Here is a 14,039-nt window from a genome sequence, read left to right on the forward strand (position 1 = left end):
AAAGCTAGGAGGAACCAAAGTATCCCGTTCTCCACGCATCTGGCGGGAATGGAAGCCTCCACGACTGTATGCAGTGACCTCACTGTTGAGGCGAGTTGAGTGTACAAGCAGGATTTGCTCCGCATTCGAAAATCGGGGGTCTTTCTCTGTCCGCGCGCGTGCGAATCCACCAAGTTGCCGTGGTCACCCAACCTCCCATCAAAGCACATTATCCTGCTCCCCATCGGTGTTCGCTAATGCTTGTTGGGACACTTACGACTACTTTCCATCTCAATACCATTACTCTTCAGGCCACGAGTAATAACTACAGTTCACCAATGTTAGTGCGACTGGAGGAAACGGCGCATCTAAAATATACGCACCGCTCGCTCGCGTCACTGACAAGTGATAATTTGGGTATATCCGAGCCACCCGTATCCCCGTCTTCCGTGTTCTTGACCTCGTGTCGGAGAATGCGAAAGGTGGTCCACCTCGGCTGTGACGGCGAATACGCAGACGGTACGAGCATTGCGATCGTTTGCACAGCGGGCGCCAGGGTCTCCGCCATCCGCGCCGCTAAAGCCCGAAGTCTTCCCTTGTAGTGATATACATGCTCGTCCTCGAAATGTTGCAGACCTCGTCGGCCTATGATAGGGTCCGGAGCGTGTACAGCATCCAAATGGACCTGCAATGTCCGCAGTCTGGTAAGCCGCTTTAAGGCTCCTGCGACTCTCTGGCACACATGCTGGTAAGTCTACATCTCCGGGCGCGTGGAAAGGACATACGTCTGCACATTCAGCCTCTGGCTCCCCCGGCTGGTCGCGGACGTGAGCTCTGTACCGGCAAAGGCGCAAGAACTCGAGATCCGGGAACATTGTGGCGATGGTCGATATTAGCTCGTCCTCCGCGAAGTCCACGTAATATTCGATCTTGAGAGTGTGAAGGTGGGCGGACCTGCAGCGACCTAGGACTGCCAACATTTCGGACGCGGGCAAAACTGGAGTACGCCGCGACGGAGGCAAGTATCTTTGGTCATAACGTTGGGGCCATAGATCACTGAGATAGGGAGTGAAGCCGTCTAAAGAAAGGCTTCGAATAGAGGACGACACACGGGAATAGAGCTGATCCTGGAGGCTAGGATATGTGACAGTAAGCGTTTCCAAAACTGGCAAGATGGGAGTTGACGGGACACCCGCGTGGGGCGGCCAAACCAGCACCCGTCGCACTTGGCCTTCATCGCAAGCAAGCTTCAGACAGAAGGAACGGAGTTGCGGCATCTGTTGCAAGACCGAGATCAACGGGGGGACATGGCCATGGGCCGCCGCAACGGGCGCATCGCCATACAGTTCCAGAGAGCGTAGCCGAGGCCACTCTGCTGCTCCTAAGGCGTGGTAGGGCGCCGATTCGTTCGGTAAGACGAGTGTCTCGAGTGAAGCACGCAGCTTGCCCAGAACGAACCCGAGTGCTTCCGTCTCCGTATGGTAAGCGCGAGGTCCCGGTCGGCCATGGGGCATGGAATAGCGAAAGACAGCAAGTGGCGGCGGGGCGAAGGTGGGATCGTCGGTGAAGGTTAGAGGAGAAAAGAGATGTCGGCGAAGGTTGAATTCTCTCAACGTAGGGACCGACATAGCCAGCTTCAACGCTGCCCAGGCGACGCCATGCACAATTCCATCGTCGCTTAAACCGTGCAACGTCAAGCGGAGTAGCTGCGGCATCTCGTGAAGAAGTTTTCCAAACTCCTCGGTATCCAATCTATTGCACGCCGCCGGATAGTTGATATTTACCGCGCCCCTCCGCGACTGTTCCGCCGCTGCGCTTTCGCACCAGTCGGTAAGCGCGAGATATCTGGAGCATTTCCTGTGTTAGTCTACCGTTTGTGAGACAAATACGAGCACATACACCACATGCTGGCGGGTACCGGTAGGAATGAACAGGTCGAAATGCATCGGCACGGTAAGTGGACACCTCAAGTTTTCAAACCGGGCAAAGATCACCGGGGCGCACACCAGGCGGATCGCGCGGCAGATCAGCGAGAACGCTTTCAGATCGTCCCACCTGCTTGCTAAGCAGAGGACCTCGATGATGCACAGTAGAACGTCTTCATTCAAGCGAGTCAACGACGATCTATTGAACAGAAACGTGTGAGATGCCAGTAGGTCAAGTCTAAGAAGCACGCCTTACTGTGAATCCATTCCTGTCTCTCTGGGCGCAATTGTCCTTGCCTCCGAGTAGCTGCTGACCATATAGTCCCAGTATGATATAATATCCGCAAGGCCTTCAAGCTTCCAAGGCAGGTAGATAGCTGTGATAATTGTCGAAGAAGCGATGCAAGCCAGGAACAAGTCGAATCGATCGACTAGCGCGCGCCGGGGCCCCGATATCGCGCGGGCGCTTGAACCGGAGTAATTTCGGAGAAGCTGAGAGTGTCTACTAAAGCGCCCTCCATACCAAACCTTAAGTTCTTTTTCCACACCGTACAAGACCGTACACCTACCGTACACACTCCGTACACCCATACCCAGCGTCGCGATCTCTTAGTTTCCTTCGATGTTTCAAGCAGTAGGTCCACGCATACCCAGCCCGCTTCCATGATTGTCTCATATACATCGGTGAGTCGAGGTGACTATCGATTCAACTTGAAGTTCAAGTTGGCTGCAGCGCCAGCCCCTCGATTTACTACTATGGATTGAACCTGTTGAGATCTCTCATCAGTGTTGTCTAGTATCGACTGTTGAATACATACGCCCACTGTTCAATTTGCTGTGCAGCTGACACAGCCGACTTGCGAGCCAGCGGGCACGCCCCATTCGCTGACCAGGCCGGTATAGATACCGGGGTCGCAGTCGATCGAGCGTATCTAACAAGATTGGCTTCCGCCGTGCGTATCTCTGTTATTAACCTACTAGCCCGGTCGGAAACGCCCTCCACCATAAGGTATCTCGCATTTACCTGCTATCACCTCACCTGACTCACGCCCAATCTGCCACAGTCCTTATCTCCCCCCGGGTGTTCTATTCCCTCGCCTTCAGCCCGTGCCGTAGATATGTGCCTATGTCTGTTATCTCTCAGGAGGCCGTCACCGCGGCGGTGCTGGGCTATAAGAGCACACACCGTCTGGCTCATCCACCGCTGACCGGAACTACCCGCCCTCGCAAACATGGTCTTCTCGCCCCGACTCAGCGCAGCCGTCATCCTTGTCAGCCAGGCTGCACAGGCCCTCTGCTCGATTCAGTACCCCGTCGGCTTCGCCAACACCGGGGCTCTCGATGCGCTGAACTTCACGGAGATCTTCGCGGCTCCGGCCGACATGTCGAACGCGCGCTGGGAGCGGGACTCGTTCCACGGTCTGACGACGTTCGCACGCGCGTCTCCGCTCCGGTGCTTCGGCGCGGACGCGGACTCGGGGTACGATGTCGCGGTTATCGGCGCGCCCTTCGACACTGCGACAAGTTTCAGGCCAGGGTAGGCATACATTTCCATATGTTCATGACATCGGAGTCGAGACGCTGACCCCCTACTTAGCGCACGGTTCGGGCCCAACGGCATTCGCCAAGGCTCCCGTCGTCTTGGCGTAGACAGGATCAATGTGGCAGCAAAGATCCGCGTCAGCGACCACTTGGATGTCGTTGACTGCGGCGACGTACGTGAGTACAGGTTTAGCACTCGGGCGGACATGAAGTAGAGCTAAACGCATATCTCAGCCATGGTCTTGACCGACAACAAGGTCGCGCTGCGGCAGCTCGAGCTCGCCAACGCCGCACTCCTTACGCGCACCAGCTTGCGCTCGTACTCGGGCAAGAGCATCGCGAAGGATGGCAAGTTCCACCCTCGTGTGCTGACGCTTGTATGTGCTCTTCTGTGGTATGTTCCCGTACCCGCTGATCGCGTTGTTGTATCCAGGGCGGTGACCACACCATCACGCTCCCTCTTCTGCGCGGAGTAGCCGGCGTGTACGGCCCGGTCAGGTACGTTGGACAACTGCGTTTTTGACTGTATAACCTTGTTGACGGTGCCCGTGCAGCGTTATCCACTTCGATAGCCACTTGGGTGAGATATGGCGGCCCCTGTTAACAACGCTCATCGCTGACTGACCATCGCTTTTACAGACACATGGAAGCCCAAGCCAATGGCTGTAAGTTCTCGCAGCATGAACGAGGAGTCAGCAAGCGTCTGACCAATATTCTTACAGGGCGGGCCATGGTTGCCTGACGAGGAGATCCCCGTCAGCCACGGAAGCTACTTCTGGTACGCGTGGAAGGAGGGTCTGCTTGCCCCCAACAACGCGAACATCGTACGCATCGTACAGTTCTCCGTTGCTTTCCAGAACTCACCGTGTTCTTTGTAGCATGTCGGCATCCGTGGCGCGATCAACAGCTGGAAGGACTACGAGGAGGACCACGAGTTTGGTTGGGTCATCTCGCACGCTGAGGACGTTGAGGACGTCGGATGGAAGGGCGTCGTGAAGCACATCCTGGAGACCGTCGGCGACAACCCTGTCTACAGTGAGCTACTCCGTTTTGGTCGCGCTGCACAGATTATTGAACATTTCGCTTCTAGTCACGCTCGATATTGATGTCCTCGACCCCGGAGTCGCCCCTGCGTACGTTCCTGCCATGTCTTCATTTTTTAACACTAATTAACACCTTGTACAGTACCGGAACGTAAGTCTAATGGTATCGGTGGAGCTACGTTTCGCTTGCTAAAGTGAAGTAATCCGTCAGCCCTGAGATCGGAGGCATCACCACCAGAGTAAGTTGCGCTGCTGTTCGCACACGTCCCAAGGCTGACCACCGCCACTCCAGGAAATCAAGAAGATCCTGCAAGGACTTTCTGGCCTGAAGATCGTTGGCGCGGACATTGTCGAGGTCGCCCCTGGTACGTCCACGTTCTCACTCTTGTACAAACCACTGTGGACTGACCACATGTGCCCCGACTGTGCAGGATACGACACTCAAGGTACGCGGCCCTCTGATGGGCATCGTGTACACAAGTACTGACAAACTTCGCCTCGCAGATGAGATCACGCAGATCGCGGCGGCGAACATTGGCTGGGAGATGCTCGCGCTGATGGCGAAGACGCCTCTCACCGAGTAGAGTACTCTTCCACGCCGTAGTGAGTATGTCGGAGGGCGGTGCGGAAACTCAGGGAGTTCATCCACATCAGTGTAATTTATGACGCTCTCAAGGAAAAGGATGTAGGAACACATTGGACAATGCTATCGTCCATACTCACCCAGCCGCCCGAGTGACGTATGAGAGGTTTGTGTCAAACCTTGAACATGCTCGTGTATCGACTTCGAAGTATGATTGTTTGGGCATCTATTTGGCGGGGAGGGTAACCCGGCGAGTATGTCAGACCGTTCTTACCCGAGCCAAGTTGTGACTTAGTAAGCACGTCGCCTTGGAGGATGACGAACACTAACACCTGACAGAGCAGGTGCTATAGCCTATGGGATGAATGCGTACTAATCCGATCGAATAGGGCCCTATATACAGCCGTGCATGAGAACGGCCAGCCACAACCGCACTCCAGCTGCACAACTCTTTCATCTCGACCACCAACATCATGTCTCTTCCCACCATTGAAGTCGTCTACAGGCCCGGAACGGAGGCGTTCCGCGCGAAACCCAAGGATGCATCGTTCGTAAAGCCCGCGTTCGACATCCTCAGCCAGCAGAAGGGCCAGCTGCAGTGCGTCCGGGGCCATGATAACCGCTAATTAGGCTTGAAAGTACAATCGGCCCTGATCGGACGCTCATTTTGCGTGCAGGAAGTTCTTCGGCCTGCAACACGAGGATAAGACGTCCGCCTATGTTATCGTCGGTATGTATCTCGCGGCGGCCTCCGAGAGATGGTATCTAAAGTGCTAACGATCGTCTCTTACACAGCTTGGGAGGACCTCGAGGACCACAAGCGGCTCATGAACGACACCGAGACGTACCCGCGTCTCGGTGCCGCGGTCGGCAGCTTCTTCGACGTGACCGCGAAGGCCCCGCAGAACATGGTGCACGTCCGTCCGACGAGCGACCCGTTCAAGGCGTTCGAGGCTCCCGTCACCGAGATTGCGTACTTCACGCTCAAGGCGGGCACCTCGAAGGATGCGGGCGAGCAGCTCATCGACACGCTCTCGAAGGCGATGATCGCTGCAGGCAGCGCCGACGGCGTGGTGCACTCCGCCTGGGGCCCCGTTGTCGAGAAGGACAACGTCATTGCGCTCTTCATCGGGTGGACGAGCGTTGACGTATGCATTTTTCGTGCCAATGCTATGCTGGAGGAGCGTACGCTGACCGGTTGCGTTTACAGGCCCACCACAAGGCGATCTCCGCGAACACGACCCTGGCAGGCCTCATTACACAGCTCAGGGCGGCTTTCGAGGTTGACTTGGTCCACGTTGAGTTCACTGCGGCCTAACGAGAAGGACGTACGAAGTACCATAACCCTGTAAATTAACCATTCAAGACACTGATGTTGTTATCTCCGAAAGGCCAGGGGCGTACATGCCGTGTAGCTCTCACTGGCGCGATGTCAGACGGCTTCGTGCACGGACGGGAAATGATCTTGACCTCGAATGCGGACGTAAGTTCTGCGCGTGCACCTGACTCGCCTCGAGAGCTCACTGTGAGACTACTGCATACAGTCGTTGAGGCTTCCGTTCCAGTCAGACGCGTGGTGACACGGGACACTTTGATTCCTCCTAGCTTCGTCCTGTTTCTCCCTGTTTCTCGTGTATCGCTAGCTTCTGGATGCGGAAAACGTGTGTTCCACGCTCCTCTCGTCCTGTGAATCCCACCTACCGCGAGAACGTACGTGAGATTATCTCACGCCACGAATAACCTCGTACCCAGGCATCGATCGTATATACGATGTGCATACGATGGCGGCGCCGCAGCCAACTTGTTCAATCCATAGTGGTTGCCTCAGGTTCGGTCAGCATGATATATATTCAACTATTTAAGCATACCGTGTACTCGTGGACCAAGGCATCAAAGAGAGCGCGTCGAGCTCGGGGCTATTGGCCATGGTGAGTGGTGTGGAAATCGAAAAGCATTCCACTGGGATCTCGCACCAGTGCCACGCGCGGCGCTATAGTAAGCGCCGGCTGCGCGATACCAGGCGCGCGCCCGGTGTCGATCAACTCGGGAGTTGCTCTTGACTTCCATCTCCTCTCCGATTAATCATCACAGCTGTCTGCTTGCGCTTGGAAGGCATCGCAAATGCCTGAGCAAATTGGACCCATGATCCATAGTTTCCCTACTTCCTCGCAGGCAGAAGCAAGTCCACCCAAGGAGGATAGGATGGAGTCACGGTGAAGAATATCTTCAAGTTCCTGGTGTTGTACGCGCCACCTTTCTGACAAGTTGGTTGTATATAGACGTCCTTTGCACCCTCTGAATGAAGACACAATACGCTACGTTGTTGAGGTCCTTTTATCGAGCGGACGACGGAAAGACCTACGCGCGTTCGCGCTCACCTGCCGCTGGATTCGCGACTTATGTCTACCAGCGATGTACGCACGATTCGAAACTAAGATGACAATCACCGTACCGCAACATTTCGACCTATTCATTCCGACAGGCATCCGCCGGCATGTGAGGTGCGCCTTCGTGCTTGTTGCAAATACCTATACCATGGGCTGACACGCAACTTGTACAAGGGAACTTGTCCTCAGGGACTTATGTGACCCGTGGCAGGGTCACGAAGACCGAAATCGACCGAGGAACCCCGACATATTTATGCTGTGCAGCAGACTAGACTACGAGGAATTCACTACCCTTCTTCGCGACACGGTGCAACTACAGTGCTTGACGCTGGAAGGAGAAACGCAGACATTTTACGAGTATGTACACGGCGTCTCCTGGGACGCCTTGAAAGCGGCCATGTCGGTCCCATCATTGCAAGAATTCAACCTTCGCCGCCATCTCTTTTCTCCTCTGACCTTCACCGACGATCCCACCTTCTTCCCGCCGCCACTCACTGCATTTCGCTATTCCATGTTCCATGGTCGATCGGGACCTCGCGTTTACCATGCGGAGACGGAAGCACTCGGGTTCATTTTGGGCAAGCTGCGTGACTCACTCGAGACACTCGCCTTGCCGAACGAAACGGCACCCTACCACGTCCTGGCAGCAGCAGAGTGGCCTCGACTACGCTCTCTGGAACTATATGGCGATGCACCCGTCGCGGCGGCCCATGACCCCCCGGTAATCTCGGTCTTGCAGCAAATGCCGCAACTTCGTTCCTTTTGTCTGAAGCTTGCTTGCGATGAAGGCCAAGTGCGAAGGGTGCTGGTTTGGCCGCCCGACGCGGATGTCCCGTCCATTCCCATCCTGCCAAGCTTGGAAGTGCTTACCGTCACCTATCCCAGCCCCCAGGATCAGCTCTATTCCCGTGTGTCGTCCTCTATTCGAAGCCTTTCTTTAGACGGCTTCACTCCCTATATCAGCGATCTATGGCCCCAACGTTATGACCAAAGATACTTGCCTCCGTCGCGGCGTACTCCAGTCTTGCCCGCGTCCGAGATGTTGGCAGTCCTAGGTCACTGCAGGTCCACCCGCCTTCACACTCTCAAGATCGAATATTACGTGGACTTCGCGGAGGATGAGCTGATATCGACCATCGCCGCAATGTTCCCAGATATCGAGTTCTTGCGCTTGTGCCGGTACAGAGCTCACGTCCGCGACCAGCCGGGGGAGCCAGAGGCTGAATGTGCAGACGTATGTCCTTTTTGCGCGCCCAGAGATGTGTACTGTCGCAGGAGCCTTGAAGCGGCTTACCAGACTACGAACGTTGCAGGTCCATTCGGATGCTGTACACGCTCCGAACCTTCTCATGGGCCGACGAGGATGGGAATACTTTGAGCAAAAACATGTAAACCAGTATGAGGGAAAACTTCGGGCTTTAGCGGCGCGGATGGTGGAGACGCTGGCGCCTACTGTGCAAACGATCGCAATGCTCGTACCATCTGAGTATTCGGCGTCACAACCATGTTGGACCAACTTTCGCATTCTCCGAGACGAGGTCAAGAACACGGAAGACGGCGGTCCAGGTGGCCCGGATTTCCCCAACTTCAGTGTGGTCAAAGACGGTTACGAGCGGTGCGTATGCAGCAGATGCGGTTCCTTCAGTGCACTAACATTAGTGAATCTCAGGGATTACTCGTGGCCTGAGGAGTCCATCTAAGATGGAAAGTGGCTGTATATATTCCAACAAGTATTAGCGAGCACTGATGGGGAGCAGGACAATAACATGCTGGGTGACAACGGCAACTTGACCTCTTAAAACGACTCCTGAGATATATTTCAAGTCAGTCAACACGAGGTTTCGAAGATCCTTCGGGTGCCCCATGTGGGTTTTTGGGGCTAGATAATATGCGAGGAATACAAAGACCAAAAATTCAAGGTAGCCCGGAGTCTGAGATCTGAGACTGGAGGCCTGAGGCCTGAGGTTTGAGGCCTGATGGGAGGAGGAGCGGAGCCACATCTCACTCACTCTTGTTGTGGGCGCATCAGACGCCCGCTTATCCAGTCTCTCTATAACTCCCACCATCGACAGACAGATTCTGAGAGCTCGAGTAGCACGATCGCGTTACACTCAACCCTGGGTATCTCGTCCTTGTAAATCATTCCAGATGTCTACTCCGTGGCCTCGTGTTGCTGTGTCAGATCTCGGGAGCATGACACGCGAAGAGATACTCTCGATTAGTTCTCAAACTACTCATCTTTCATCCGGCACACCGCAGTGCAGCCATTGCGGCCAGATGGAGTACCAGATGGGGAGGAAGCTGAAGCGATGCGGCGGATGCGCCGTAGCCATGTACTGTAGCAAGGAATGCCAGAAGAATGGATGGCCAGGCCATAGGTACGTCGGAGACGATACCAGTATGACTCTGATTATCCTCAGTTCTTGACCGTTCCTATACCTATGCTGACATTCCTTGTCTTATGAAGGGAATTCTGTCGCCGCTCTGACGACCCCAGCAGCCCGCGCGCCGACGGCCACTCATTCTCGGGGTTTCCTTCAGCGATTATTCTGGGAAACGCGATAAAACTCTGGGCCGAGATTAACGACTACGGCATCACTGTCGTTACCAACGCTGCTATACTCCTAAACAATGACATCCGGCCTCCTGATTTCTCCCGCGAGATCTGGGCGTTCATGTTCGTGCTCGACGTGGGTGCCAACAGCCAGGGGCCTGATGGAAATCCCGCGAAGGCGTTCCAGCTTCTCCAGGTATCCCTCGTGCGCAAAGAGGGGCTCGGGCCGCTGTCTGACACATGGGACCAGGCGGTGGACCATTGCCGCCAAGCAGCTGTGGCTAGGCGCAAAGAGGAACCTGTACATCTTCTGGCCGCGTACCTCCCCGCCGTCTTCGTCATGGCGAACACCGGGGTCACCACTTGGTACCATTTCCCCGTCTACCTACCGCGACGTGAGGACGCGTTCTCTCTTGATGGAACACGCCGCTCCATTATTTCGGACGCCCACAGGATGTGCTCGGAGGCTATGAACGCGGGCGATATCTTCCGGGTCCCCGAGGAGTCTAGCAGATACAAGCACACGCCGGACCTCGGCACTGTCGTTAAATACGGCAAGAAGTGGATGTGGCAGGCCCGCGACGAGAACGTATACTGGGACGCCCTAGCACGCCGGATGTCGCACAAGGACAGTCCGTACAAATCTGGCCTGCCTCCCCGCGAAATCTGGGCGCGCTTTCAAGGCCTTTGAGCGCGGCTCTTATAGTGAGTATTTCCTCAATTCCGGAGACTCACATTGAACGTACTGGTTTGTAGGTGGACGACGTCTATGACAGCGATGCAGTGTAAGTTTTTTTTGTCCTGATATGCTACCTCGATGCGCGACGTGAGGAGTTTGAGAGGAAACGGTGTACTTGTACGGCTGTAACACCACGACTATGAACCTGCGATTTATGTACCTCTCAATCAGCTTCGCGGTCTGTGGGATCCCTCCACCTTTTCCATGGCTTGCAAAGTCAACTATAGCCGACTCATCCCAGTAAGCCATGTGTTTGGCCGGAAACTCAATGATTTAAAAGCTCACCTTCGCCGCTTCCATTACGTTCGGGCGCCACTCGCCCTTCTCCTCTTCGACAAGGGCTTGGAGGATATCCTTCCAATGCGCCCATCGGTCAGGGTGATACCCAACTACGCCCGTCCACGTTCCCCCACTCCTTCCCGGGGAGGTGATGATCTTCGTTTCACGATCCCAAACCTCGCGGCACGCGAACATCTGCGCGCCTGCGACCCGCAACCATATCATCCCCGTCTCCATCCCCAGCTCGCATGGGAACGTGGCGTCGCTGGGCTTCGACCTCCATACGTCCTCGGGGAGTGAGAGCGGTTCGAGGTACCCGGCGACCATGACCATCGCCCAGTGTGGATCCTCGACGGCGTCCAGCGCCCAGAGGCACGCACGGAAGATATTGTAGTTGAGCCATCCTGTGCGTGCGCGAGCCCAACCCCGTCCCTCCAGCGTATCCGGAGGGGTGTCACCTGCAAGAATGGACTCGCCCAGCTTCTCATCGTATGGCCATATCCTCTTTCCTTCGTCGTCGTCGTCCGGGGTCAGACCTATTGGTTAGTGCGTCAGCACTCATGGAACGGGCGAGACTGACAGCGGGCAGCAGCGGGCGGAAGACGGTTCCACGCACCACGATGCATGGTCTCGGCGACGGTCGCACCCCAGAGCGGCAGGTCCGCCCAATCGAACGATTCGCTCCAAATCTGCCACTCGCCGTTTTCATTCCCGTTCGCCTTGATCGCGACAAGCACGTTCACGAAGAAGTCATGACGCGAGGGGTCCTCCATCGCGACATCGGCGAGCGCGAACCAGATAGTCCACAGATACCCTTCCAGCCCAAGCGTGTCCCCGTCTTCCTTACGTCCGCCGGACGTTTCGTCCGATGCGGCCGCGAGCTGCACTGTGTGGCGGCACTGCGCGACGATTGTCGAGGCGAGCGCTTTTGCGGAAAGCGTCTTGTCCTGCAAGGCTGCCGTGGCCAGCTCGATGGGTGGGGGCGTAGACATCATGATAGGTGGGTAGGAGGTGCGTCGTCCACGATCGCATCATCTGAGCGACCTTTTAAGACGCCTCAGGACATACCCGCGTTCCCTGAGAAACATCGTACAGCATGTCATAGCTTTAAAGCGGTGCCGCCGAGCCTCGCGGACGGCAAACTTGAACGCGATGAAGGTGAGCCTAGCATGTAGCACTCACCCAGACCGTGTCGGCAGTGCAGCACTCATCCGGACCATGTTGGCATTGCAGTGCGATGATCAGCGCAATGTCGTAGGAAATCGTCTAAACTCGCCTGGCCAATACTCCGGGAGTGTAGCAGTCGTATATGCGTGTCGGTGTTTACAGGCTTGATTAGGCCTGCAAAACGAATAGCTGCAACACGTGCGCGCATAATGTGATGAGGGGAATGATCCGCCAAGAGTGCTTTAAGAAGAAGATCCGATGTGTTTCTTGTTTATGCCCGGAGTACAAGCGTCGAGAGGTGACTGTTTTCAATTAACCAAAGGTGAGACCTTAAACGAGACAGCAACCTTCGGAAAATCGTGTAGTACGATGTCATCTGAGAACCCTCTTGACACTGGTTCGAGAACTCCCCCCCCCTGCTACTGAGTCGCGACGGCTTCCCTCTCTATTTGCTCCATGGCCTCAACCGCCGCCTAGAGATAGTGAGTATGTCTTGATTCCATAGAAGCAAAATTGCGTACCTTCGCCGCATCGATCACATTGCTCCTCCAGTGACCTTGACTGATATCACGGAAGATGCCCTTCCAATGTTGCCAGCGCTCCGGGTGATAGCCATCTACGCCGTCCCACGTCCCTCCGCTACCCCCAGGGCAGTTCCCGAAGGGCCACTCCGGATTTCCTTTGGGTCCCAGTATCTCCCGACATTCGAACATACGCTTCCCTGCAACGCGTATCCAGACCTCCGCCACCTCGAGCGCGAGCTCAACACTGGGTCCAATGTATCCGAGATCCGGCATGGAGTGCGGCTCTAGCGACATGCTCATCGTTGAGATCCCATAGAATGCGCAGTCCCAGACATCGAGCACCCAGAGGCGGGCCAGAAACGCGTTCAAGTTCAGCCAATTGCGGCGTGCGCGGGCGCCCGCACGCGAGGCGACCGAGTCGACGGGTGGGTCTCCCGAGAGAGCCGCGATGCATTCGGGGTCGTTCGTGGAGACATACCTCCTGTCTTCGTCGAAAGCTTCGGGACCTATAATAGCGACGAGTATCGTTGAGTCGACATTGTGAGTCAGATAAGGCACGACGCACCATTCATAGACTCCCGAGCTTCAAGGCCAAAGGTAGGGAGATTGGCCCAATCGAAGGAAGTCCTCCAGATGTTCCAGTCCTCTTGGCCTCGGGTTCTGACTTCAGAAAGGATATAGGCGAGGCGGTCATGGAATGATGGATCCTCTTCGGCGAGTCTGAGCAGGGTACTCCAGACCTGGCTGAGAAACATCTCCACCCCAGGTGTGTCTGTGCTCTCGTCCTGACGTGCGCTCTCCGGTGCTTCTCGTACTGATGTTCGACATAGAGACACAATCCGGTCTGCAACTTGCTCGTATGAGAGCGTGGAGTCCTGGAGGGCTACCACAGCTTCCAGCACGTAGGAACGTGCCCAGTTATACATAGGGTGGAGGGATACGCGACGTCAGGGTTGGATCTGCTTGTTAGCACCCTCGCAGCGGTCTTCAGAACACGAATCAGCAGCAGAAGGAGATATTTTCTGAAGCAGGCACTCACCGCTTAGGGATGTTGCAGACAGTGGTGCCTTCGACGTCTGTGGAGATGCTCAGGGTTTATGAAGAGGAGATACAGACGTTGAGGGGTGGTTCGGCGCATGCGTTTCCGTGCGCGTGCCTGCTTGGCATCTTCGAATTACATATGGTCCGGCGACGGACGGTTCATTGTCCGTATCGATCGTGTTGGATATTTCCAAATGGCCGCGATTGACAGCCAGGCAGGTATACATCCACCTTACAAATTGCAACTAGACTAGTCTTGCGCCGGCGTGATTCGGA

General features: G+C 55.6%; 7 protein-coding genes across 7 annotated transcripts; 4 read left to right on the forward strand and 3 right to left on the reverse strand.

The window, feature by feature from the left end:
• Positions 1-137: 137 nt before the first annotated feature.
• Positions 138-1,121, reverse strand: TRAVEDRAFT_28262 (uncharacterized protein). The gene is made up of 3 exons (XM_008037946.1): positions 765-1,121; positions 363-712; positions 138-304 (listed from the first exon to the last, which is right to left on the reverse strand). Exons 1-3 carry the CDS (start codon positions 957-959, stop codon positions 280-282), a joined length of 570 nt encoding a protein of 189 aa, XP_008036137.1. The 5' UTR covers positions 960-1,121; the 3' UTR covers positions 138-279.
• A 1,967-nt stretch (positions 1,122-3,088) lies between these two features.
• Positions 3,089-5,212, forward strand: TRAVEDRAFT_165858 (Arginase/deacetylase). The gene is made up of 14 exons (XM_008038782.1): positions 3,089-3,441; positions 3,502-3,623; positions 3,681-3,823; positions 3,880-3,944; positions 4,001-4,026; positions 4,086-4,111; positions 4,169-4,270; positions 4,325-4,481; positions 4,537-4,579; positions 4,632-4,640; positions 4,701-4,728; positions 4,782-4,854; positions 4,921-4,935; positions 4,994-5,212. Exons 1-14 carry the CDS (start codon positions 3,137-3,139, stop codon positions 5,071-5,073), a joined length of 1,194 nt encoding a protein of 397 aa, XP_008036973.1. The 5' UTR covers positions 3,089-3,136; the 3' UTR covers positions 5,074-5,212.
• Positions 5,213-5,545: 333 nt separating this feature from the next.
• Positions 5,546-6,457, forward strand: TRAVEDRAFT_165861 (uncharacterized protein; the record flags this gene model as incomplete). The annotated part of the gene is made up of 4 exons (XM_008038783.1): positions 5,546-5,670; positions 5,750-5,802; positions 5,868-6,220; positions 6,283-6,457. The coding sequence occupies 4 exons, from the start codon at positions 5,546-5,548 to the stop codon at positions 6,388-6,390; spliced, it is 639 nt and encodes a 212-aa protein (XP_008036974.1). The 3' UTR covers positions 6,391-6,457.
• A 1,399-nt stretch (positions 6,458-7,856) lies between these two features.
• On the forward strand, positions 7,857-9,159 carry TRAVEDRAFT_46026 (uncharacterized protein; the record flags this gene model as incomplete). The annotated part of the gene is made up of 3 exons (XM_008038147.1): positions 7,857-8,693; positions 8,773-9,074; positions 9,129-9,159. The coding sequence occupies 3 exons, from the start codon at positions 7,857-7,859 to the stop codon at positions 9,157-9,159; spliced, it is 1,170 nt and encodes a 389-aa protein (XP_008036338.1).
• Positions 9,160-9,607: 448 nt separating this feature from the next.
• Positions 9,608-10,704, forward strand: TRAVEDRAFT_19366 (uncharacterized protein; the record flags this gene model as incomplete). The annotated part of the gene is made up of 2 exons (XM_008037830.1): positions 9,608-9,837; positions 9,927-10,704. 2 exons carry the CDS (start codon positions 9,608-9,610, stop codon positions 10,702-10,704), a joined length of 1,008 nt encoding a protein of 335 aa, XP_008036021.1.
• A 100-nt stretch (positions 10,705-10,804) lies between these two features.
• Positions 10,805-12,023, reverse strand: TRAVEDRAFT_71075 (uncharacterized protein; the record flags this gene model as incomplete). Its single annotated transcript, XM_008038784.1, has 3 exons — positions 10,805-10,973; positions 11,038-11,567; positions 11,648-12,023. The coding sequence occupies 3 exons, from the start codon at positions 12,021-12,023 to the stop codon at positions 10,920-10,922; spliced, it is 960 nt and encodes a 319-aa protein (XP_008036975.1). The 3' UTR covers positions 10,805-10,919.
• A 594-nt stretch (positions 12,024-12,617) lies between these two features.
• Positions 12,618-13,648, reverse strand: TRAVEDRAFT_46029 (uncharacterized protein; the record flags this gene model as incomplete). The annotated part of the gene is made up of 3 exons (XM_008038148.1): positions 12,618-12,671; positions 12,720-13,228; positions 13,288-13,648. The coding sequence occupies 3 exons, from the start codon at positions 13,646-13,648 to the stop codon at positions 12,618-12,620; spliced, it is 924 nt and encodes a 307-aa protein (XP_008036339.1).
• Positions 13,649-14,039: the final 391 nt, after the last annotated feature.

The sequence above is a fragment of the Trametes versicolor genome (genome assembly GCF_000271585.1).
Source record: "Trametes versicolor FP-101664 SS1 unplaced genomic scaffold TRAVEscaffold_4, whole genome shotgun sequence".
NCBI classification, from domain to species: domain Eukaryota; kingdom Fungi; phylum Basidiomycota; class Agaricomycetes; order Polyporales; family Polyporaceae; genus Trametes; species Trametes versicolor.

Excerpts from the sequence above, each read along its gene's own strand:
- TRAVEDRAFT_165858 (XM_008038782.1), top strand. The coding sequence starts at position 3,137 with ATGGTCTTCTCGCCCCGACTCAGCGCAGCCGTCATCCTTGTCAGCCAG. Across the intron at positions 4,112-4,168 it reads GGAAGCCCAAGCCAATGGCT|GGCGGGCCATGGTTGCCTGA; the intron begins GTAAGTTCTCGC and ends ATATTCTTACAG. Across the intron at positions 4,271-4,324 it reads CCCCCAACAACGCGAACATC|CATGTCGGCATCCGTGGCGC; the intron begins GTACGCATCGTA and ends TGTTCTTTGTAG.
- TRAVEDRAFT_28262 (XM_008037946.1), bottom strand. The coding sequence starts at position 959 with ATGTTGGCAGTCCTAGGTCGCTGCAGGTCCGCCCACCTTCACACTCTC. Across the intron at positions 713-764 it reads CAGAGGCTGAATGTGCAGAC|AGAGTCGCAGGAGCCTTAAA; the intron begins GTATGTCCTTTC and ends CATGTGTGCCAG. Across the intron at positions 305-362 it reads GTCAGTGACGCGAGCGAGCG|TTATTACTCGTGGCCTGAAG; the intron begins GTGCGTATATTT and ends GGTGAACTGTAG.